General features: G+C 52.4%; 1 protein-coding gene across 3 annotated transcripts in view; it reads left to right on the top strand.

The window, feature by feature from the left end:
- The window catches only part of GTF2IRD1 (GTF2I repeat domain containing 1), a 147,369-nt gene that overhangs the window by 36,204 nt on the left and 86,322 nt on the right, over positions 1 to 24,843 (top strand). For all 3 annotated transcript variants that reach the window (XM_025380415.1, XM_025380414.1, XM_025380413.1), the window contains exons 2-3: positions 19,668 to 19,796; positions 24,645 to 24,786. In XM_025380415.1, coding sequence (XP_025236200.1) covers positions 19,674 to 19,796; positions 24,645 to 24,786 — 265 coding nt within the window. In that variant the 5' untranslated portion in view covers positions 19,668 to 19,673. The remainder of the gene's footprint in view (positions 1 to 19,667; positions 19,797 to 24,644; positions 24,787 to 24,843) is intronic.

Below are 24,843 nucleotides of genomic sequence, written 5' to 3'. Positions count from 1 at the left end.
AAAAAAAAAAAAAAAAAAAAAAAAGGACTTTTACTGTCTCACCCAAAGCTTAGAGATGGCAGATCTGGGGGTCATACAGGACCAAGTTCTTCCATGAGTTCACGCTGCGGTCCTCAGATACTCTCACCTCCCAGGCTGATTCTTTTCATGTGTCTAGTTGGCTGTCGTGGTCAGGGGTATCACATGCAGGAGAAGGAGGACATCTCTGGTTTCAGTCCCCCCCCCCCCCTTTTTTTTTTGAGATGAAGTCTCGCTCTGTTGCCCAGGCTGGAGTGCAGTGGTGTGATCTCGGCTCCCTGCAACCTCCACTTCCTGGGTTCAAGCGATTCTCCTGCCTCAGCCTCCCAACTAGCTGGGATTACAGGTGCACGCCACCACACCTGGCTAATTTTTGTATTTTTAATAGAGACGGGGTTTCGCCATGTTGGCCAGGCTGGTCTCAAACTCCTGACCTCAGGTGATCTGCCCACCTTGGCCTCCCAAAGTGCTGGGATTACAGGTGTGAGCAACCGTGCCCGGCCTGGTTTCAGTTCCTTTCTAAGGGCAAGGACAGCTCTCCTAGAAGTCCCTCATGTCTCAGTGGCCAGAATTGAGTTCTGGCCTTTCCTTACACCTGTCCCAGCTAGGGGAAAAGGAGCACCTTGCTCTCAACCTTGGAGAATCACCACATTATCTCCAGGGATTGGGAGGGCCCAGCTGCCCCAAGCACCGGTTGCTGGGGCAACCCAGCAAAGATTGTCCCGTCTTTAGATACCAGGACACAACGGGGGGATTCTGTTAGCAGGGAGTGGGGCAGAGGACTTGGAGGACAGCCTTTGGGGTCAGATCCAGGACTAGAACTCAGATTTTTTTTTTTTTTTTGACAGGGTCTAGCTGTGTACCCTAGGTTGGACTACAATCATAGCTCATTGCAGCCTTGACCTCCTGGGCTCAAGCTATCCTCCTGCCTCAGCATCCCGAGTAGCTGAGACAACAGGCATGCACCACCACACCTGGCTCACTTTTTTGGTTTTTGGTGGAGATGGGGGTCTCACTGTGTTGCCCAGGCTGATCTTGAACTCCTGGGCTTGATCCTCCTGCCTCAGCCTCCCGAAGCACTGGGATTACAGGCATGAGCCACCACGCCCAGTGAGACCCCGGGTGTCTTAACCATGACCCCAGACTGCCTTCTACTGCACCGCGGCTGGGTATAAGACCCCCTCCCGCTGCCCAGCCCAGAGCCTGGCCTGAGCAGATACGAATGGAAGGCCAGGGCTGTGACTGGCAATGTTCTCCCCAGCTACAGTGACAGTGGGGAGGGGCAGGAATCCAGGACCCCCAGGCCACTCTATCCCCACTGGGGAGCCTTTGGGACTGGAGAGGGAGTATTCAGTGGGAGGCTGAGGCTGCTGGGGAGAAAGGATACCCCCCCTTTCCAGAAGGGGAGAAATTTCTTTTTTGTTTGTTCTCTTAAGCTTCTTTTTCAAGAAACAAGCATATGGCAGCGGATGGTGCGGGGGCCGTGTTTGGGTGGGGTGTGTGCCTGCCTTTGCCTTTTACGTGGTTGGGTGTATTTTTTTTTTCTCCATCAGCTCCAACGCCCCAGCTGGTCCACAGGGCAGTGAGACTTGAATCACAGAGGCACTTCCCTGGTGTCCAGAAAAATCCGGCTCTTTCTAGTGGCGCTTCCAAGGGGGAAGAGATTGGAGAGCTCTCCAGCAAACCCAGGCCTGAGCTTTGCAGAGGTCTGAGTGTCCAAGGTGCTGAGGGTGTGGACTGTCTTTGTGAGGTGGGGTATAGCCAGTGAAGGAGCCGGTGTTAATTTCCTGAAGCTGCTGTAACACGAGCCACAGACTTGGTGCCTTGAAAAAACAGAAATTTCAGGCCAGGCGCAATGGCTCATGCCTGTAATTCCAGCACTTTGAAAGGCTAAGGTGGGCAGATCACGAGGTCAGGAGTTCAAGACCATTCTGGCCAACATGGTGAAACCCTATCTCTACTAAAAATACAAAAATTAGATGGGCGTGGTGGTGGGCACCTGTAATCCCAGCTACTCAGGAGGCTGAGACAGGAGAATCGTTTGAACTCTGGAGGTGGAGGTTGCAGTGAGCTGAGATCCCACCACTGCACTCCAGCCTGGGCGACACAGGGAGGAAAAAGAAATTCTTTCTTTTTTTTTTTTTTTTTTTTTTTTTTACTTTTAGGTTCTTGGGTACAAGGGCAGGTTCGTGACATAGGTAAACTTGTGTCATGAGGGTTTGTTGGACAGATTCTTTTTTCACCCAGGTATTAAGCCCAGTACCCAATAGTTATTTCTTCTGATCCTCTCCCTCCTCCCACCCTCCATCTTCTGAAAGGCCCGGGTGTGTGTTGCCCTCTCTCTGTGTCCATGTGTTCTCATTGTTCAGCTCCCACTTATAAGTGAGAACATGCAGTAGTATTTGGTTTTCTGTTCTTGTGTTAGTTTGCTAAGTATAATGGCCTCCAGCTCCATCCGTGTCCCGGCAAAGAACATGATCTCATTCTTTTTTGTGGCTGCGTAGTATACCATGGTGTATACATACTACATTTTCTTTATCTAGTGTATCATCGATGGACATTTAGATTGGTTCCATGTTTTGCTATTGTGAATAGTGCTGCAATAAACATACGTGTGCATGTGTCTTTATTGTAGAATAATTTCTATTCCTTTGGGTATATACTCAGTAAGGGTGCCAGGTCGAACAGTATTTCTATCTTTAGGTTTCTGAGGAATCACCACACTGTCTTCCACAATGGCTGAACTAATTTACAATCCCAACAGTGTATAAGTGTTCTTTGTTCTCCACAACCTCACCAGCCTCTGTTTTTGTTGTTGTTGTTGTTTGTTTTTGTTTTGAGATGGAGTCTCACTCTGTCGTCCAGACTGTAGTGCAGTGGTGTGATCTCAGCTCACTGCAACCTCCACTTCCTGGGTTCAAGTAATTCTCCTGTCTCAGCCTCCCAAGTAGCTGGGATTGCAGGCATGCACCACCATGCCCAGCTAATTTTTTTTATTTTTGTTTTATTTTATTTTATTTTTTTGGGACAGAGTCTCACTCTGTCGGCCAGGCTGGAGTGCAGTGGCGCGATCTTGGCTCACTGCAAGCTCCGCCTCCTGGGTTCACGCCATTCTCCTGCCTCAGCCTCCCGAGTAGCTGGGACTACAGGTGCCTGCCACCACGCCCGGCTAATTTTTTGTATTTTTAGTACAGTCTGGGTTTCACCATGTTAGCCAGGATGGTCTTGATCTCCTGACCTTGTGATCCGCCCGCCTTGGCCTCCCCCAAAGTGCTGGGATTATAGGTGTGAGCCACCACGCCTGGCCCAGCATCTATTATTTTTTGACTTTAATAATAGCCATTCTGACTGGTGTGAGATGGTATCTCATTGTGGTTGTGATTTGCATTTCACTCATGATCAGTGATGTTGAGTCTTTTTTCATGAGATTGTTGGCTACATGTACATCTCCTTTTGAAAAGTGTCTGTTCATGTCCTTTGCCCATGTTTTTATGAGAACAACAAAAATTTCTATTCTCACAGTTCTGGAGGCCAAAGGTCCAAAATCATTACCACTGGGCCAAAATCAAGGTGCCGACAATGCCATGCTCCCTCCAGAGGCTCTCGGAGGGAATCTGTTCCTGGCCTCTTCTCGCTCCTGGGGGTTGCCAGCACTCCTGGGCTTGTGGCCACATCACTCCAGTCTTCAAGGCCAGCATCTTCCAATCTCTCTCTACTTTGTCTTCACTGGACTTCTCTTCTATATGGATGTCCAGTCTTCCTCTACCCTATTTTCAAAAAATTTTTGTAGAGCTGGGGTCTTGCTGTGTTGCCCAGGCTAGTCTCAAACTCTTAGCCTCAAGTGATCCTCCTGACTCGAAGTGATCCTCCTGCCTTGGCCTCCCAAAGCACTGGGATTACAGGAATGAGTCACTGTGCCTGGCATGACCTCTTCTTCTCTTTTGTTTTTTTGAGGTAGGGATCTCACTGTGTTGCTCAGGCTGGAGGGCAGTGATGTGATCTCAGCTCACAGCATCCTTGACCTCCTGGGCTCAGGTGATCCTCCCATCTCAGCCTCCCGAGTAATTGGGACTACAGGCATGCGCCACCACACCCAGCTAATTTTTTTTTATTTTTTGTAGAGATGGAGTCTCACTATGTTTCCCAGGCCAGTCTCAAACTCCTGGGCTCAAGCGATCCTCCCACTTCGGCCTCCCAAAGTGCTGGGCTTACAGGTATGAGCCACCACGCCCGGCCATGACCTCTTCTTATAAGGATGCATGTGATGGTATTTAGAGCCTACCCGGCTAAGCCAGAATAATCCCTTATCTCAAGATCCTTAATCACATCCGCAAAGTGATTTTGCCATATAAGGTAACACTTACAGGTTCCGGGATTAGGACGTGGCTGTCTTTTGGGGGTCATTTTTTGACCCTATCTCGGGTCTCTAAGGGCAAACTCCAACAGCCATTCTAGTAGACCGGTTCTCCTGTGATAGATGCTGGCCAGGTAAAGGAGACAAATGGAAGATCCCAGCTGACCCACCTCGGCTCTGTCCCCTATGAGGGGACCTTATTCTCATTTATGTGGACTCCCTAAGCCATATATCTAGGCTGGAGTGCAGTGGCGTGATCTTGGCTCACTGCAGCCTTGACCTTGTGGGCTCAGGGGATCCTCCCATCTCAGCCTCTGGAGCAGCTGGGACTACAGGCATGCGCCACCACACCCAGCTAATTTTTTTTTATTTTTTGTAGAGATGGGGTCTTGCCATATTACCCAGGCTGGTCTTGAACTCCTGAGCTCAAGCCATGTCCACTTTCCCAAACAGCCGCCCCACCTTGAGGGGTACAGCAGCGTCAGCCTGGTGTGCCCTCAGGGTGTATCCGTTATTGATCTTGGACTGCGTAAACCAATAGCCCAACATTAGCAGTGTCAACGGTCATTTCTTCTTTTACTCTTCACAGTTTGAGAGTTGTCTGAGCTCAGCCAGATGGGTCTCACTCAATCTCTCCTACAATTACAATCAAAAGGTTGCCGGCAAGATTTGGAGGCTGCAGTGAGCTATGATCGCACCACTGCACTCCAGCCTGGGCAACAGAGTGAGATCCCGTCTCTAAATAAAAAGTTAGCAGGGCTTGAGGTCATTTTGAAGATGTTTCACTTGCTGGCTCGGGGCCTGAGCCGAGGAACAGCCGGGGCCCCTCGGACTTCCCTGATGCCCCTTGGCCCCTCCAGCACCGTGGCATCACGATACCTAGGCTTCCCACGTGTTGGCTCAGAGTCCAGGGGCAAGGGTCTGAGAGTGAGTGAGCGGCTGGGGGAAGTCTAGCACCTTTGGGTACCTGACTGCAGAGGTCACATGTTGGAGCTGCCCACACATTCTGTTCGTTCAAAGTGGGTCCTTAGTCAAATCATGTTCAAAAGAAGAGAATTAGATGACACCACTTGATGGGAGAAGTATTAAAGAACTGATTTTTTTTTTTTTTTTCACTTTGGGAAGCTGAGGTGGGAAGATCCCTCGAGCCCGGGAGTTCGAGACCAGCCTGGGCAACATAGGGAAACTCCCATTTCTACTAAAAAAACAAACAAACAAAAATAACTTATTTATTTTTTAGAGACAGGGTCTTGCTCTGTCACTCAGGCTGGAGTGCAGTGGTGTGATCACATCTCACTATAGCCTCCACTTCCTGGGCTCAAGTGGTCCTCTTGCCTCAGCCTCCCCAGTAGCTGGGACTACAGGTGTGCACCACCATGCCTGTCTAACTGTAAAAAATTTTTTATATAGAGATAGGAGTCTCACCATGTTGCCCAGTTTGGTCTCGAACTCCTGATCTCAAGCAGTCCACCTGCCTCAGCCTCCCAAAGTGCTGGATTACAGGCATGAGCCACCGCACCTGGCCTAAGAATGTATTGTCAGATGTAAAACCACTGCAGGAGGAGGGACCAGAGAAGAGGGCCCTGGGGCCCCAGAAGTAGGGTGCATCTGCCAGCTGGATTCCAGGGGTCTGAGTAGCCAGGTGCCTGGGGTGGGAGAGTGGGTGTAGGCTCCAGGTGGGCATGTCCTCTTCGGGAAGAGTGGGAAGGGCCCTCCAGAGCCCAGGCCCAGGCTCCTGGCTGAGGCTAGGACAGTCTCAGAGCATTTCCCCCTGGACAACCCCAGAATCCGACCGCAATCTGTGCCAACAGCACTTTGGCGTTCTGCTCCACTGCCTGCCAGCCCCACCACAGACGCCGCACCCCATCGGGCTCACTCGTACCTTAGTGCCTTTGCCTGAGCTGTCCCCTCTGTCTGGACTGCCCCATCCCTCGCCACCCACCTTCTCCATGTCTCCTGATTCTTCCAAACCTGCATCAATGGCTCCTCTCTTCGGAGGCCTTTCCAGGCCTTGTTAAGTGTAGCAGGCCCTGGGCACACACAGATGAAAGCAGTCAGCCCTGTTCTCCAGGAGTGGTGCATGGGGGCTCTGACGCCTCCACACCCTGGAGGCGGAGGGAAGGAGGAGCTGAGGGAGCCCAACCGAGGGGCACAGCGGGAGGTGTTGACGAACCCACTACAGCTAAGAGGGAGCCAGCAGCGGGGAACGGCATTTCTTAAAAAGGGCACAGCAGGTGCAAAGGCCTGAGTGACAGTGTAAGGCCCACCCAGGGGCCTGCAGGCTGGAGTGTGGGGCTCTGGAGGGAAGACGGGCTCAGCTTCCTCAGTGGTGTGACTCCTGATGGGACACTGAGCCTCTTGAGGGTGCGGTCATGCCCTGCCCATCTCTGTGTCCCAGCACGAGTGGGGCTGGGGCCAGCCACCTTCTCCGTGAAGGTTTTCACTGCATTCAGACTGTGCTAGAACTGACCCCAGGAGGACTTGGACTAGCATGTGTGTGTGAATGAGTATGTGAGTGTGCATGCAAGTGTGTGTGTGGACATGCATGTGAGTTTGCATGCATGTGTGTGCATGTGTGTATTGTGTGCACATGAGTGTGTATCCATGTGAGTGTGGGTATGCATATGTGTGTGTGTGGGTGTGTGTATGCATGCATGTGTGCATGTGGGTGTCAATGCGCGTGTGCATATGTGTGTATGCATGTGAGTGGCTGTGTGGGTGTGTGTGCGTGTGTGGGTGTCTGCCTATGTGTGTATGCATGTGAGTGTGGGTATGCATGTGTGTATGTGGGTGTGCATGTGTGTGTGTGCACATGTGGGTGTGCATGCATGTGTGTGCATGTGAGTGTCAATGTGTGTGCATATGTGTGTAGGTGTGTGTGCGCATGTGGGTGTGCATGTATGTGTGGGGGTGTGCGTGTGTGTGCATGTATGTGTGTGGATGGGTGTGGGTGTGCATGTGTGTGGGTGTGTGCATGTGCATATGGGCGTGCATGTGTCTGCATGTATATGTGGGTATGTGTGTGTGGGTGTGCATGCATATGTGTGTGGGTGTGCATGCATGATATGTGTGCGTGTGGGTGTGCGTGTGTATGTATGTGTGTGTGTGGGTATGCATGTGCTGTGGGTGTGTGTGTGTGTGCATGTATGTGGGGGGGTGTGCGTGTGGGGGTGTGTTTGTGCATGTGTGGGTGTGCATGCATATGTGTGTGTGTAGGTGTGCGTGTGTATGTGTGCGAGTGGGTGTGTGCATGTATGTGTGGGTGTTCATGTGTTGTGGGTGTGCATGTATGTGTGTGGCTGTGTGCATGTGGGTGTGTGGGTGCGCACGCGCATGGGTGTGTGCGCGTGCGCGCATGTGTGTGGGTGTGCATGCATGTGTGTGTGGAGTTGCTAGTGCTCACACTCACCCCTGGGGCAGAGATGTGCTTGTTAGGTACCCCCTTCCTCTCTCCACCCCATTCTAGCAAAGGTCACTGAGTGTCCTCTCTAGTCTTAGGAATGACACTCCACACTGGACAATGAGAGCAACCAAATACTTCCTGTCTTTCCCCCGCCCCCAATTTTGAAAAATTGTATTAAGACCGGGGATGGTGTCTTATGCCTATAATCCCAGCATGCTGGGAGGCTGAGGTGGGAGGATTGTTTGAGGCCAGGCGTTCAAGACCAGCCTGGACAACACAGCAAGACCCCATCTCTACAGAAAAATTTAAAATTAGCCCATCATGGTGGTGCACACCTGTAGTCCCAGCTGCTCGGAAGGCTGAGGTGGGAAGATTTCTTGAACCCAGGAATTTGAGGCTGCAGTGAGCCATGATCACACCAGTGCAATCCAGCCTGGGCAACAGAGTGAGACTCTTTCTCAATAAAATAAAATATAAAAACAGAACTACTATACAATCCAGCAGTTCCACCTCTGGATATATACCCCAAATAATTGAAAACAGGGTTGCCAAGTGATTTGCATACTCATGTTAATAACAACATTATTTGCAAGAGTTTAAACATGGAGTGCAGCTGTACAGTCATAGCTTACTGCAGCCCCGACCTCCCCCAGGCTCAAGCCATCCTCCCACCTCAGCTTCCTAAGTAGCTGGGACTACAGGTGTGCACCACCACACCCAGCTAATTTTTGTATTTTCTGTAGAGATGGGATCTCGCCATGTTGCTCAGGCTGCTCTCGAACTCCTGAGCTCAAGCAATCCTCCTGCCTCAGGCTCCCAAAGTGCTGGGATTACAGGCATGAGCCACTGGACCTGGTTGGTAGTCCTATTTTTAATTTTTTGAGGAACCACCATGCTGTTTTCCACAGTGCCTGTACCATTTTGCATCCCTGCCAGCAGCGCACAGCATTCCAATTTCCCCACATTCTCACCAGCTCTTGTTTTTGTCCTGTGTTTTTTTTGTTTTTGTTTTTGTTTTTTGAAACAGAGTTTCGCTTTTGTTGCCCAGGCTGGAGTGCAATGGCGTGATCTCAGCTCACTGCAACCTCCACCTCCTGGGTTCAAGCAATTCTCCTACCTCAGCCTCCCTAGTAGCTGGGATTACAGGTGCCCGCCACCACGCCTGGCTAATTTTTTGTATTTTTAGTAGAGACGGGGTTTTGCCATGTTGGTCAGGCTGGTCTCGAACTCCTGACCTCAGATGATCCACCCTCCTCGGCCTCCCAAAGTGCTGGGATTATAGGCGTGAGCCACCGCGCCTGGCCTTCCTGTGTTTTTATAGTAGGTATCCTGGTGGGCGTGAGGTGGAGTTTAGATTTGCATTTTGCTAATCTTTAGTGATGTTGGGCATCTTTTCATCTGCTTTCTGGCCATTTGTATATCTTCTTAGGGGAAAAGTCTACTCAAGTCATTTGCCTATTTTTTAATTGGATTATTACTATTATTATTAATGGAGATGAGGTCTCACTGTGTTGCCCACGTCTCGAGCTCCTGGCCTCAAGTGATCCTCCACCTCGGCCTCCCAAACTGCTAGGATTACAGGCGTGAACCACTGCACCTAGTCTTAGTGGTTGAGTATTAGGAGGTGTCTGCATATCCTGGATATTAATCCCTTACCAATATACTATTTACAAATATTTTCGCCCATTCTGTGGTTTGCCTTTTTATTCTGTTGATTCTGTCCAAAACTTCTCTTTACTCACAGAACAAAGGTTGTCTCTCTCTAAGCCAAGCTTCTTCCCTTTGCTTCTCTCCATGGAAACAACAGTATATTATCCTTCCACTCCTGTACCCAGAGAACTCCTGTTCACTCTTCAAAACCCACCTCAACAGTCATCAACTCGGAAGCCTTGTTTCAGGCCCCTCCTCCCCCAAAACTAAGTAAATAAAACAATTAAATAAAACATAGGTAACCCCTTTCCCCAGTGTCAAGCTCTGTGCCTGGGCGAGCTTCTCTGCTTGTCCTTCTTTCATGGTCCTGTAATTATTATTATTTTTTTTTTTAATAAGATGGAATCTCACTCTTTCACGCAGGCTGGAGTGCAGTGGCAAGATCTCAGCTCACTGCAGCCTCCAACTCCCAGGTTCTAGCAATTCTTCTGCCTCAGCCTCCCTAGTAGCTGGGACTAGAGGCGTGCACCACCACCTCCAGCTAATTTCTTGTATTTTTAGTAGAGATGGGGTTTCATCATGTTGGCCAGGCTGGTCTCAAACTCCTGACCTCAAGTGATCCTCCCACCTCGGCCTCCCAAAGTGCTTGGATTACAGGCTTGAGCCACCGCGCCCAGACTGGTCCTGTAATTCTTTTTTTTTTTTTTTTTTTTTTTTTTTTTGAGACGGAGTCTCACTGTGTCTCCCAGGCTGGAGTGCAGTGGCGCGATCTCGGCTCACTGCAAGCTCCGCCCCCCGGGTTCACGCCATTCTCCCGCCTCAGCCTCCCGAGTAGCTGGGACTACAGGCGCCCGCTACCGCGCCCGGCTAGGTTTTTGTATTTTTAGTAGAGACGGGGTTTCACCATGTTAGCCAGGATAGTCTCGATCTCCTGACCTTGTGATCCACCCGCCTCGGCCTCCCAAAGTGCTGGGATTACAGGCTTGAGCCACCGCGCCCGGCCTCCTGTAATTCTTTCTGGGCACACTGGCCCTGTGAGCTGGAGGAGGGCAGGCGGGGCCTGGCACAGAGCAGCCTCCTGGTAGGTGTTGAGTGAATGAGTGGGGGTGGGGAGGGGAGGCCAGGGAAGGCACCCAGGCTGTGTTCCTCCCACTCCCAGCCTTGCCATGACCTACCAGGCCTCCAGCTCCTGCTGAGTTCTTGCAGAGTGGCCCCTCCCCACTTACAGCTCACTGCCCTGGACTAGGTCCCAGCTGATGGCCCGGCGGAGGTGTCCTCTCTGTTCTTACCCAGTATGACCTAGGTGGGAGCCAATAAGCACAGGGAATGATTATTGCCCTGAGGGTTCAAAAGTGTGCGAGGAAGAAAGGGAGGGAGGGAAGGAAAGAAGGAAGGGGGAGAAGGGAGGGAGGGAGGGAGAGGAGGGAAGGAAGGAAGGGAGCAATGAATGAATGCACACATCAAGGAATGAATGAATGCACACAAAGGAATGAATGCACACAGTAAGGAATGAATGAATGAATGCATACAAAGGAATGCATGCACACACCAAGGATTGAATGAATGCATACGTGAATGAATGCGTGCACACAAAGGAATGAATGGATACACCAAGAAATGAATGCACACACCAAGGAATGAATGAATGCACACAAAGGAATGAATGTACATACCAAGGAATGAATGAATGAGTGCACACACCAAGGAATGAATGAATGAATGCACACAAAGGAATTAAAGAATGCACACGAAAGAATGCATGCACACACCAAGGAATAAATGAGTGAATGTACACACCAAGGAATGAGTGAATGAATGAATGCTCACAAAGAAATGAATGAGTGAATGTACACACCAAAGAATTAGTGAATGAATGCACACACAAAGGAATGAATGAATGAATGAATGTACCACTTGTGGGGAGCAAGAAAGGCCTGAGAGAATCCCAGCTGAGGGGGCCCGCATGTGTGCCCCTGCTGCTGAGGGGCCTGGGCATGCTGGTGCATGGGGGAAGGGCTTGGGTTTGGGCTGAACTGGCTCACAGGCGACCCATCAAATGTCACAGATGACCTTGAACAGCTGCCACAAATGACCTTGAGCAGCACGCTTCCCCTCCCAAGCCTTAGCCCCCCAAGATGTAACATGGATTAGAACCACCTCATGGTGCTTTTCTGAAAATTCGGTGGGCCTAATGTGGTGGCTCACGCCTGTAATCCTAGCACTTTGGGAGGCCAAGGTGGGTGGATCGCTTGGGCTCAGGAGTTTGAGACCAGCCTGGGAAACAGCAAGACCCTATCTGTTTTGTTAAAAAAGAAAAAGAAAAAAAAGAAAATTTGGTGGCGTGATGGGTGTGCCAGTTGGAGAGCTGTGACATTTGGTTTTTTGGTTCAACCCCAAGCCAGTGCAGACAAGTGACCGTCCGCAGCCAGCAGGCCAGGCCTCTCAGTGTCACCCTGGCTGAGGTTGTTCGTGTATGTGTGTGTGTGTCCCTTTCTTAACTGTCCTCTTTCTTTGCATCACGTGTGTGGTCTTTTCTGTCTCATACACACATACCCGTTGCATTTGCATGCTCTGACACACTGATGCTTCCTTTTTAAAAATTTTTATTTTTGGAGGCAGGGTCTTGCTCTGTCACCCAGCCTGGAGTGTAACGGCACGATCACAGCTCTCTGCAGCCTTGAACCCCTGGGCTCATCTGATCCTTCTGCCTCAGCCTCCTGACTAGCTGGGACCACAGGTGTGGACCACCACGCCTGGCTATTTTTTTTTAAATTTTTGTAGAGGTGGGGTCTTGCTATGTTGCCCAGGCTGGTACACTCCTGCTTCTTTATGTATGTATGTATGTATTCTCTTTTTAGAAAGTTATTTCATTGAATCCTTCTTTAAGCACAGACTTTTCCGAAGCTCTGGGGACACTTGGGGAGAAGAGGAGGGGAGGGTTCTAGATGCCCCCTGGGGCCACATTGGCCCTGGGTGCAGGACAAGCCCACGCAGGAGAAACAGACCCTGCCTAGGGGTCTCCTCTTTGCCTCCTCCCTAGGTCCCAGCTGGGTGGTCTTCCCTGTTCACTGCTGGGCAGGGTTGGGCAGTGCAGAGCCGAGCCCACCGCTGTCATCATCCCAGGGCGAAGGGGCTTGAAGGCTGCGTCATGGGGTGATGGGAACCCGGATTTAGTCGGTACGACCTGAGCTCAGGTTTCAGCTTTGCCACATCCTTGCGGTGGGGTCTTCGGGTTGGAATTCCTCCTCTGTAAAATGAGAACTTGTGAGAATTAAACCTGGTCCCGGCATTTGGGAAACAGCCCTGTGACTCCTTCCCTTTGTTCCCTCTGGAGGGGGTGGTCCTTGAGCTCTACCGAGCTCACGCCAGCGAGAGTCATGGCCGAGCCCCTGGGCCAGATGCCAAGCTCCATGCCACCTTGGCACTTACTTTTTTGGCTCTGGGCCTCTTGGCTGTCCTCTCTGTGAAGGGCATCTAAGGTGGTGGGTGAGGGAGGGGAGTTTGGTTTGTTTGTTTGTTTGTTTTGTTTTGTTATTTTTTCGAGATGGAGTCTCACTCTGTCACCCACGCTGGAGTGCAGTGGCATCATCTCTGCTCACCGCAGCCTCCACCTCCTGGGTTCAAGTGATTCTCCTGTCTCAGCTACCTAAGTAGCTGGAACAACAGGCACCCACCACTGTGCCCGGCTAATTTTTTAATTTTTAGTAGAGGCGGGGTTTCACCATATTGGCCAAACTGGTCTTGAACTCTTGACCTCAAGTGATCCACCCACCTCAGCCTCCCAAAATGCTGGGATTACAGGTGTGAGCTACCGCACCTGGCCTTTGTTGTTGTTTAGAGACAGGGTCTTGCTCTGTCTCCCAGGCTGCAGTACAGTGGCACAATCGTAGCTCACCGTGGCCTCAAACTCCTGGCTCAGGCGATCCTCCCGTCTCAGCCTCCCGAGTAGCTGGCGCCACAGGCATATGCCCAGCTAATTTCTGTATTTATTGTAGAGACAGGGTTTTGCCGTGTTTCCCAGGCTGGTCTCGAACTCCTGGCCTCAAGCCATCCTCCCACCTTGGCCTCCCAGAATGCTGGAATTATAGGCGTGAGCCACCATGCCCAGCCAGGAAGGGGAGTCTTTTTTTAAACGGGCTGAGCCAGGAGCTTTGTCTTAGCCTTGTTCTTTTGTCTACATGCCTTTTCCCACCTCCCACTAGGCTGCACTTCACTGGGGTGAATCGGTCAGAACCAGCCAGCGGGAACACCTGTTTCCCAGACATCCAGGCTGTGGGCGGCAGAATAGGCTCATGCGTTAGCTCACTCGCTGCTATCCTCCTAGCTGGCCCTGAGCGCCGGGTGCAGGGTGTTTGGGATCGGAAATTGCAGCTGGATTTCTGTTACTTCACTGTCACCCTGGCCCCAGGGTTGGCTAGAAAGTGGGCTCTCTGGGCTAGACTCCTATGGGAGTCCCCCAGCCTGGAGGCAGCCCTGCCTTGAGTCGGGGCAGCACTGACTCAGACGTGGGCACAAGCGCTTGGCTAATCTTTGGCTCAGGGTCCGGGCTGGCCTCCAGCTCTCGGCGGCCGGCAAATCTGCTGCTGTCTGGGCAAGGAGTCCCTAGCAAGACACGGGGCAGGCGGCAGGCAAGCAGGGAAGCTGAGCTTCTTGGAGTCTGGAGTAGGGAACATCCCTGAAGATGACCCAGGCCCTGCACCTGGCTGGGTGTAAGAGTCCCCTGTGAACTTAAAAATACAGTGTCCTGGCCGGGCGCGGTGGCTCACACCTGTAATCCCAGCACTTTGGGAGGCCGAAGTGGGCAGATCACTTGAGGTCAGGAGTTCGAGACCAGCCTGACCAACATGGTGAAACCATGTCTCTACTAATAATATAAAAATTAGCCGTGTGTGGTGGAGCATGCCTGTAATCCCAGCTACTTGGGAGGCTGAGGCAGGAGAATTGCTTGAACCCGGGAGGTGGAGGTTGCAGTTGCAGTGAACTGAAATCATGCCACTGCACTCCAGCCTGGGCAATAGAGTGAGACTCCATCTCAAAAAAAAAAAAAAATACAATGTCCGGGGCCCCGCTGCCCAGGGAGCGGTCACCTCTGATGGGATGGGGCCCAGGAGCCTGGGCACTGAACAGCAGGTGTTGGCAGCAGCTGAGCTACCAGCCATCATTGCTTCACAGGTGGGCGGAGCAAAATCGGGAGCTGGGTGATGGGACAGATGTGACAGCAGCTCTTCCACAATTCCTGGACTGTAACCTGGGGTCTTCCCAGCGGACTTCCCTCCACCCATCCCAGCTCTGCCTTTTGGGGGCTTCAAGTCTCTCACATTTTTTTTTTTTTTTTTTTTTTTTGAGACGGAGTCTCGCTCTGTCACCCAGGCTGGGGTGCAGTGGCCGGATCTCAGCTCACGGCAAGCTCCGCCTCCCGGGTTTACGCCATTCTCCTGCCTCAGCCTCCCGAGTAGCTGGGACTACAGGCGCCCGCCACCTCGCCCGGCTAGTTTTTTGTATTTTTTAGTAGAGACGGGGTTTCACCGTGTTAGCAAGGATGGTCTTGATCTTCTGACCTCGTGATCCACCCGTCTCAGCCTCCCAAAGTGCTGGGATTACAGGCTTGAGCCACCGCACCCAGCCGTCACATTATTATTATTACTTTAATAATTTCAACTTTTAGGCCGGGCTGTATTCCCAGCACTTTGGGAGGCCGAGGTGGGTGGATCACTTGATGTCAGGAGTTCGAGACCAGCCTGGCCAACATAGGGAAACCCCATCTCTACTAAAAATAGAAACATTAGCTGGGCATGGTGGCGGGCACCTGTAATCCCAGCTACTTAGGAGGCTGAGGCAGGAGAATCGCTTGGACATGGGAGGCGGAGGCCGCAGTGAGCCGAGATCTCACCACTGCACTCCAATCTGGGTGACAGTGAGACTCTGTCTCAAAAACAATAATAATTTTAACTTTATTTTAGATTCTGGGGGTACATGTGCAGGTTTGTTACAAAGGGATATTGCATGATGCTGAGATTCGGGGTACAATTGATCTCATCACCCAGGTAGTGAGCATAGCACCCAATAAGTAGTTTTTCAACCTCTCCTTTTCCCCTCTCTCCCTGCTTTTGGAGGCCTTGGTGTCTGTCATTCCCATCTTTATGTCCATGAGTACCCAACGTTTAGCTCCCCTTTTAAGTGAGAACATTTGATATTTGGTTTTCTGTTTCTATGTTAATTTGCATAGGATAATGACCTCCAGCTACTTCCATGTTGCCGCAAAGGACATGATTTGGTTCTTTTTTATGGCTGCATAATATTCCATGGTGTGCATGTAGCACATTTTCTTTATCCATTCTACCGTTGATGGGCACCTGGGTTCAATCTATGTCTTTGCTATTGTGAATAGTGCTGCAGTGAACAGACACGTCTCTCACTTTATTAAGGGAAGTTGACTTTTTGAACTCAAAGGATGGACATGTGGGACATTTCTCTTCCTCGCGAGTGTCTGTGTTTTTGGCTGCTGAGAGAGGCATCTGGGCTCCTGTTCCCATTGCTCCCTGCGTTGCAGGGTGACCAACCATCCTAGGTGGCCCGGGACTGAGGGGTTTCCCAGGAGACGGAACTTTCTGTGCTAAACCCAGGAATGTCGAGTTGGGCCCGGTTGACTGTGTGTCAGCTCTGCATGTGAGCAGCTGGTCTGTTCCCTGAGTCCCTGTGAATGTGGGAAGCGTGGTCTTCCTGCCACATGGTGACAGCAAGGACACCAGCAAAGTTGGAGACAGACAACCTCCTTCCCCCTGTGCACTGGCTGAGGCCTGGGGCAAGTGCCTTTCTCGTCTCTAAAACAGAGTGATGCTAGAGGAAGGACAGTAGCTCATGCGGGCCAATGCTGCCATCAGAATTTTTACTTTTTTTTTTTCAATGGAGTGTTGCTGTGTTGCCCAGGCTGGAGTGCAATGGCGCCATCTCGGCTCACTGCAACCTCTGCCTCCTGGGTTCCAGCGATTCTCCTGCCTCAGCCTCCCAAGTAACTGGGGTTACAGGCACGCACGCTACCACGTCCAGCTAATTTTTGTATTTTTAGTAGTGTTGGGGTTTCATCATGTTGTCCAGGCTGGTCTCAAACTCCTGAGCTCAAGTGATCTGCCCACTTCACCCTCTCAAAGTGCTAGGATTACAGCCGTGAGCCACTGTGCACAGCCATGCTATCAGAATTTTTATTTTTTATTTAAAAGACAGGGTCTTGCTCTGTCACCCAGGCTGGAGTGCAGTGTTGCCGTCATAGCTCAGTACAGCCTCGAGCTCCTTGTCTCAAGCAGTCCTCCCGCCTCGGCCTCCCATAGTGCCGGGACTATAAGCGTGAGCCACTGTACCCGGCCTCTGCCTTCATTTTCTGTTTAGAACCATTCCCACTTTACAAATGAAAAATCTCAAGGTTTCAGGACTCACCCGAGGTGGTCCTAGCACACCTGGGCCTGGGTCTCATCTTCCCCCGCTGCATTCTTGCTCCAGGCACGTGGAACCTGCCTCTCCCTCCATCTGAGGCCCTGGGCATTTGCAGGGAGTAGGCGTCTCTCTCCATGCTCCCCAAGTCCGCCCACCGGGCTGTGGCTCGGGACAGAAGGTCCTACAAGCCTGGATGACCGGGACAAGGAACCGGGGATGGCCCACAGCCCAGCCCTTCTTCCCTCTCTCTGTCCTTCCCTCCTGGAGTCCCTGGTTTCTTCCTAAATGGATTAGAGCCTTTACTGGAAGGAGCCGGCCGCTGTCTGGGGCAGCCGGGAGCCCAGGGCTGGATGGCTGTCTGGTGGCTCCTGCTTTGCCCTGATTCGATTTGGGCCTCAGCAGCTGGGAGGCTGGCAGCCCTAAGGCCTTTGTGGGAATAGTTCAAGGGACCGGCTGGCAGGGGGTGGCTGGGGGGAGGGGGACACCTTCCAGCCCCCAGGCAGCAGACCTCTCAGCTGGATCTTTTACGAAGTCCGGTCACATGCAAGACCCTCCTGCAGGCTTCCTGCCATGGAATATCCCCCATCGTGGCCACTGGCCACCCCTTGGTTCATCAGTGGGTCTCATCCATGGCCTGTGTCTCATCCATGGCCTGTCACCGCCTCTGCATCCCTTAATACAGCGGATTTCAAAGTTCTATAAAATTGGAACCCAGAAGAAGAAATGTCTTTTCTAAACATTTAGCAGCAAACTCAACATACATTTTGGCCAAACGCCTACCGGCCAGTTGTTTAAATCAATATTTATCCACAGCCAAAAAGCAGAGGAGAGCCAGAACCGAGGCCAGAGCTGAGCTCTGATGTGTCTCTCATTTCTCAGGACGTTTCTGTCCCTGAGGCTGGACACCTCCGGCCTAGTGAAGTGTGATGCACTCTGACATCTCCTGTTCTCTGTCATTGGCCAATGATCATACATCATGACCTACTGCAAGGTCTGTCTGTGGCTGGGACCACACACCTTGGGCCTCATGTACATCGGGCACTGATTGAGGCCCTGGGGTGTGACAGTGGCAGGCAGACCTGGTTTCTGCCCTCAAAGAGCTTACAGTTGGCAGGGGCACCCATGGCAGCAGAAGACACCCCAGGCCTGGTGCCCTTTGTGGCGCCAGCCCCGCGGTCCTCCTGCCTGGGCCTTCCCTACCCCACTGGGTGCAGAAACTCCTTATCTGCAGGTAGGAGGCAACAGGTTTACAGGCTCCTTTGGGTCCTGCAGCCCTGCTGTCTGCCGTCAACACCCAGCAGGGGCCACACAGAAAGCACTGGGACTGAGCCCAGAGAGGGGAACCGAGAGGCCTCTGCCTCTGGTCTCTGCCTTCTTTACTTGGATTGGTGCAGGGACAGCTGCCTTGAGGGCAGGCCCAGGCCCTGGGGCAGGCTGTGGGTGCCCCCCGGGTCAAGAAGGAGAGGGGCAGGGTAGAACCAGGGGCTGAGGGAGGCTCATCTTTGTGTCTCATGGGTGCCCAGCTGGGCACTGTCATACCCAGCAAGCCTGTGCCATGCCACGGGGACCCACAATTGGGGGTTCTGGACTTGAGGGGGAGGATGCAGCTCTGTCCCCCAGGAATCCCACTGCAATGGGACACAGTCCTGTCCTGGGGAGCCCCCGACCTGAGACAAAGCAGCCTCGGCCCTGCTGTATCTTTCAATATTCCTGAAGCCAAGTCTCCTGGCTAGGAGGGAAACTGAGGCTGGAAGGCCTCGGTGGGGGTGGCATTGGCCTCAGAAGCACGTGGCTTGATGCAGAAATGTGACGGCAGAGCTCAGAGGTGTGCGGAACAGAGGGGAGGACATCACCGGCTTCTGACCCTGCTGGGCTTCAGGTTGGGGGTACAGGAGGTGGGCCAGCAGGTTGGACAATTAAAAGCTTTGATGAGACTGGGTGAGGTGGCTCGTGCCTGTACTTTCAACACTTTGGGAGGCTGAGGAGGGCAGGTCACCTGAGGCCAGGAGTTCAAGACCAGCTGGCCAACATGGTGAAACCCCATCTCTACTAAAAACACACAAATTAGCCAGATGTATGGTGGCACCTGTAATCCCAGCTACCAGGGAGGCTGAGGCAGGAAAATCACTCAGACCCAGGAAGGGGAGGTTGCAGTGAGCCAATATTGTACCACTGCACTCCAGCCTGGGCAACAGAGCGAGAATCTGTCTCGAAATAAAATTAAATTTAAAATTTAAAAAAGCTTCAAGGACAACCAGCAGATGATGGTAGGGCCAGGAAGGGTGCTTGAGGCAGGGGGAACTGAACCCTCACAGACTAGGGGATCATGAATGTCGGTCCATCTGGGAGTGGCACAGCTTAGAGGACCTGGAGCATGGAGTGTGAGGGGGATCTGGAGTGGGGGACAGGAGACTAGGTAGCTAGAATACCAGGCTGAGGAGTTGAGAGCTAATGTGGGCAGCAGGGAACCATGGAGGGTGTGTGAGCAAGGGAGGGCTGTGGCCAGAACTGCCCACATTGGGAGAGGTGGCAGTTGGGGCCTGCCCAACAGACTGGTCCTGGTGCTGGGCTCAGCTTGTGTGTGCCGACTTCGGAGGGCATGCCACAAGGTGCGAGTTATCCTGCCACCTGTGCCCAGGCCTGTGCAGGCTCTAATCCCATCACACATAAAGCCCTTGGGCCCAGGGAAGGTCGGCCCTGGATACACAGGCAGCCGTGGGAGTCCGGGGGTCAGGTGGATTGGGGCGGGCGGGCGCCACATGAGCCAAGCCCCCTGCCTTGTGCCCACCACCACTGCCTCCTCCCTCCCCACAGGCGACCATGGCCTTGCTGGGCAAGCGCTGTGACGTCCCCGCCAACGGCTGTGGACCCGACCGCTGGAACTCTGCCTTCACCCGCAAAGACGAGATCATCACCAGCCTCGTGTCTGCCTTAGACTCCATGGTGAGTGTCCCCACCCGCCCAGGAGGAGGGGACAGGGTGAGCGTCCCCGCCTGCCTTGTAGCTCAAATCCTACCTCAGCCACTCAAAGGAGCTTTCACTGACCTGAGCCTCAGTTTATCTGACTGCAGCTAGGGCCACGACGCCTGCGTCAAGGGTGGGAGACTTCAGTGAGATCCAGTACATAAAAATCTAGCCCTGGGGCCGGGCGCGGTGGCTCACGCCTGTAATCCTAGCACTTTGGGAGGCTGAGGCGGGCAGATCACGAGGTCAGGGGTTCGAGACCAGCCTGGCCAATATGGTGAAACCTCATCTCTACTAAAGATACAAAAAATTAACTGGGTGTAGTGGTGGGTGCCTGTAATCCCAGCTACTCAGGAGGCTGAGGCAGGAGAACTGCTTGAACCTGGGAGGTGGAGGTTGCAGTGAGCCGAGGTCGCGCCATTGCACTCCAGCCTGGGTGACAGGGCAAGACTCCGTCTCAGAAAAAAAATCTATCCCTGGAATAAACAGTAGTTCCCAGCCCTCGTCCCCTTGTCCCTTCACCCCTCTTGCCATTTCCACTTTGTCCCTGGTATGAACCACACGCCTATGTCCTAGCAGGTGATCTGAGGGATAATGTCTGGGAAGGCATTCATTAGAAAGATGTAATCCCCAACATTAAAGCAAGAGTTCTAACTGCATCTCGGGCGGGAAGAGAGAAACCAGGCTTTGTATAATATGGCGCTATTGCCTGCATACCTAGACCTATAGTAATTTATCCCAAATGAGGACATCGTAATATCATTTTCCTCCAGCCTTTTCCTGGCGGGAGGTTCTGTGATGCAAGTCTTCAAAAAAAATCTGGCCCAGCACGGTGGCTCACGCCTGTAATCCCAGCACTTTTAGGGGCCGAGGTGGGTGGATCACTTAGGGTCAGGAGTTCGAGACCAGCCTGACCAACATGGCAAAATCCCATCTCTACTAAAAATACAAAAATTAGGCAGGCATGGTGGCCCATGCCTGTAATCCCAGCTACTTGAGAGGCTGAGGCAGGAGAATCACTTGAACCCCGGAAGTGGAGGTTGCAGTGAGCAGAGATCACACCACTGCACTCTCGCCTGGGCAACAGAGGGGGACTTCATCTCAAAAAAAATAAATAAAAATAAAAAAATTAGACTGACATGGTGGCACATGCCTGTAATCCCGCCTACTCAGGAGGATGAGACAGGAGAATTGCTTGAACCTGGGAGGCGGAGGTTGCAGCAAGCCGAGATCACGCCATTGCACTCCAGCCTGGGCAACAGAATGAGACTCTCTCAATTAAAAAAAAATTTTTTTAATAAAAATAAAATTAAAAACCTGTCTGACATCAGTTAGCTGCACCCCTGCATTTTAGGATGATGAAGCGCAGAGAGAGTAGGACCTTGCCCGAAGTCACACAGCATGACCAGTTGTTTGGTTTTTTTTTTGAGATGGAGTCTCGCTCTGTCACCCAGGCTGGAGTGCAGTCGCGCAAACTCGGCTCACCGCACCCTCTGCCTCCCAGGTTCAAGCAATTCTCCTGCTTCAGCCTCCCGAGTAGCTGGGACTACAGGCATCCGCCACCACACGTGGCCAGCTAATTTTTGTACTTTTAGTAGAGACGGGGTTTCACCATGTTGGCCAGGATGGTCACAATCTCTTGACCTCGTGATCCGCCCACCTCAGCCTCTCAAAGTGTTGGGATTACAGGCGTGAGCCACTGCACCCGGCCCAGCAAGACCAGGTTTTAAAGTGAGCTTCTGCATACAAAGTCTCCCCGAAAAACAAAGGACCTCCTTCAAGCTATTCCTGCTGCAGATGGCTCAAGGGCTGCTTAGGTGGTGTTTGGGGCAGTGGTGGGAGACACCCCTGGAAAAGTAACTGGGTGCCACACTCTCTCCATAACGACCCCTCCCCTATGCAGAGTGACCTTCATGAGGAGGGGGCCCGAGGAGCTCAGCCCTGTGTCCTGAAGCACTGTGAGCTTGGCAGTGGTGGAAGTGTGGCTGACGTGGGCAGTGATGGGCGATCCCATGACCACTAGCTACCTGTGGCTATTTGCAATTTTTTTTTTTTTTTGGAGAGTTTTGCTCTGTTGCCCAGACTGGAGTGCAGTGGCGCAATCTTGGCTCACTGCAACCTCCACCTCCTGGGCTCAAGTGATTCTCTTGCCTCAGCCTCCTGAGTAGCTGGGATTACAGGCGTGCGCCACCACGCCTGGCTAATTGTTTGTATTTTTAGTAGAGAGAAGGTTTCACCATGTTAGCCAGGCCGGTCTCAAACTCCTGACCTCAGGTGATCCACCTTCCTCAGCCTCCCAAAGTGCTGGGATTACAGGCATGAGCCACCGTGCCTAATTCATTTAAATTCTAATTAGTTAAAATGAAATAAGCAACTCAGTTGTTCAGTTGCACCAGCCTCATTTTACGTGCTCAGTAGTCAGAAGTGGCTGGTGTCTACGGATTGGACAGTGCAGAGGTAGAATATGTTCATTGTCATAGAAAGTTACACTGGGTGGGCCAGGCACAATGGCTCACGCGTATAATCCCAGCACCCTGAGAGGCTGAGTGGGGCAGATCACTTGAGACCAGGACTTTGAGATCAGCCTGGCCAACATGGTGAAACTCCATCTCTACTGAAAATACAAAAATTAGCTGGGCATGGTGGTGCACGCCTGTGGTCCTAGCTATTCGGGAGGCTGAGGCAGGAGAATTGCCTGAGTCTGGGAGGCGGAGGTTGCAGTGAGCCAAGGTCGTGCCACTACACTCCAGCCTGGGTGACAGAGCAAGACTTTCTATCAAAAAAAAAAAGGCCAGGCGTGGTGACTCAAGCCTGTAATCCCAGCACTTTGGGAGGCCAAGACGGGCGGATCATGAGGTCAGGAGATCGAGACCATCTTGGCTAATACGGTGAAACCCTGTCTCTACTAAAAAATACAAAAAACTAGCCGGGTGAGGTGGCGGGCGCCTGTGGTCCCAGCTACTCGGGAGGCTGAGGCAGGAGAATGGCATGAACTCGGGAGGCGGAGCTTGCAGTGAGCTGAGATCTGGCCACTGCACTCCAGCCTGGGTAACAGAGTGAAACTCTGTCTCAAAAAAAAAAAAAAGTTCTACTAGGTAGCAGTGGTCTAGTGAGTGTATTAGAACCTCCCTGGAGGAGCACGTGACCCTCTAGTTATCCTAGCGGTGTGAACAAGACAGGCTCCCCCTGTCCCTGGGCCTTTTAAGGGCTTCCTGAGGGACCCTCATGGGACAATGACATTTGCCTAGCAGTGACTTAAGTCCAGCCTCCTCCAAATGCCAGGGTCTTTTGGTGGCCTGTAGGGAGGGTGGAATGAAGGGATGTGCCTTCGTCACCCGCCCCCAATCTCAGATCCTCTTCCCCACCAGCTCTGGGTGCCTTTAGGTGGGTGAGTTTTCTGCCACGGTCTCGGCGTCTTCAGCTGAGCAGTGACTGTGGCATGAAGCAGCTCTTTCAGCTGTGATGGATGAGAAACAGCTGGATTTATTTGTTTTATTTTTTGTTAATACTCTACAGTGTTCCACGCAGAAAGGGAACAGCAAGCTTTTGTTTTCATCTTAGAAGAAAATGAATGCCCTGTGTTTTAATTTTCCAGTAGGGACCCTGGAGGACAGACCTCCTGGCCCCACGCCGCCCGCACCTTCCTAACCAGAGCGATTCCAGGCTGGGGCTGGCACCATAGGCCAGATGATGGCCCAGAGAGGTTACCTGTCCCAGGCCACACAGCACAGAACTGCAATTGGAAGCCAGACTCTATAGCTGCCAGCACTACCTGACTCAGATGAAAAACAGCATTTTTTCGGCACAATCAGGGTTTTCCTGGTGGGGTGGGTCAGAGAGCTGAGATGCTGGTGGTCTCGGTTGCAGGGACCCCCCCATATTAAGGCCTCTGTGCTATGGGGCTGCAGACCTCGACTGTGGGGCCATGAGGATAGCCAGCTCCGTGTTTACCCATATAGGATGTCCCAGTTTAGAGATCTTTTCCCCCAACCATTGAATCCCCATACCCAAGCCCAGTGGCACTGTGGAACTGGGCTGCTTCTTCCCAATTCTACAGACGTGGAAACTGGCCAGGCACAGTGGCTCACGCCTGTAATCCCAGCACTTTGGGAGGCTGAGATGGGCACATCACCTGAGGTCAGGAGTTTGAGACCAGCCTGGCCAACATGGTGAAACCCCATCTCTCCTTATGATACAAAAATTAGTGAGGCATGGTGGCGGGCGCCTGTAGTCCCAGCTACTCCGCAGGCTGAGGCAGGAGAATCGCTTGAACCTGGGAGGCAGAGGTTGCAGTGAACCAAGACTGCGCCACTGTACTCCAGCCTGGGCGACAGAGTGAGACTGTGTCTCAACAAAACAAAACAAAACAGATGTAGAAACTGGAGCCCAGAGGAGGGACATGACTGGCTTAAGTCCCAAAGCAGAAACGGCCGAGGTGAGAATACAGCCCCAGTCTGTCCAATCCCCACCTTTCCTACCGTTCTTCCCACCCCCTCCTCATCCAGGACTTGAGAGGGGCCAAGAGAACGCAGCACGGCATTGTCCCTGGGGCTGGGGCTAAGGTGGGCTTACCCCAAGGAGGAGGACCTTGGAGGGAGGAGCCGAGGACACTTGTCCTCCTCCAGGCCCCCATCGCCAATCCCTGGAGGGCCATTCATTCAGTCGCACTGCAGAATCTGAGACCAAGAACGGTAGAGGGACCGTCTGTCCCTGGAGCTTCTGCTGAGGTCTCAGGCAGCTGGGAGCTCACATCCCACCCCTGAAGTGGGTACTAGAGGTGTTTGGAGTGGGGAGCCCTTCCACTCACACACCCTGCTCTTCCCACAGTGCTCAGCGCTGTCCAAACTGAACGCCGAGGTGGCCTGTGTCGCCGTGCACGATGAGAGCGCCTTCGTGGTGGGCACGGAGAAGGGGAGAATGTTCCTGAATGCCCGGAAGGAGCTCCAGTCAGATTTCCTCAGGTTCTGCCGTGAGTACCCCAGGGCTCTGGAGGGCCAGGCCCGCCATGCCTCGAGGGCAGGAGCTC

The sequence above is a fragment of the Theropithecus gelada genome, chromosome 3 (genome assembly GCF_003255815.1).
Source record: "Theropithecus gelada isolate Dixy chromosome 3, Tgel_1.0, whole genome shotgun sequence".
NCBI classification, from domain to species: domain Eukaryota; kingdom Metazoa; phylum Chordata; class Mammalia; order Primates; family Cercopithecidae; genus Theropithecus; species Theropithecus gelada.
The sequence above is the reverse complement of the archived record's forward strand: the minus strand, read 5'-3'. Positions and strand labels throughout refer to the sequence as shown.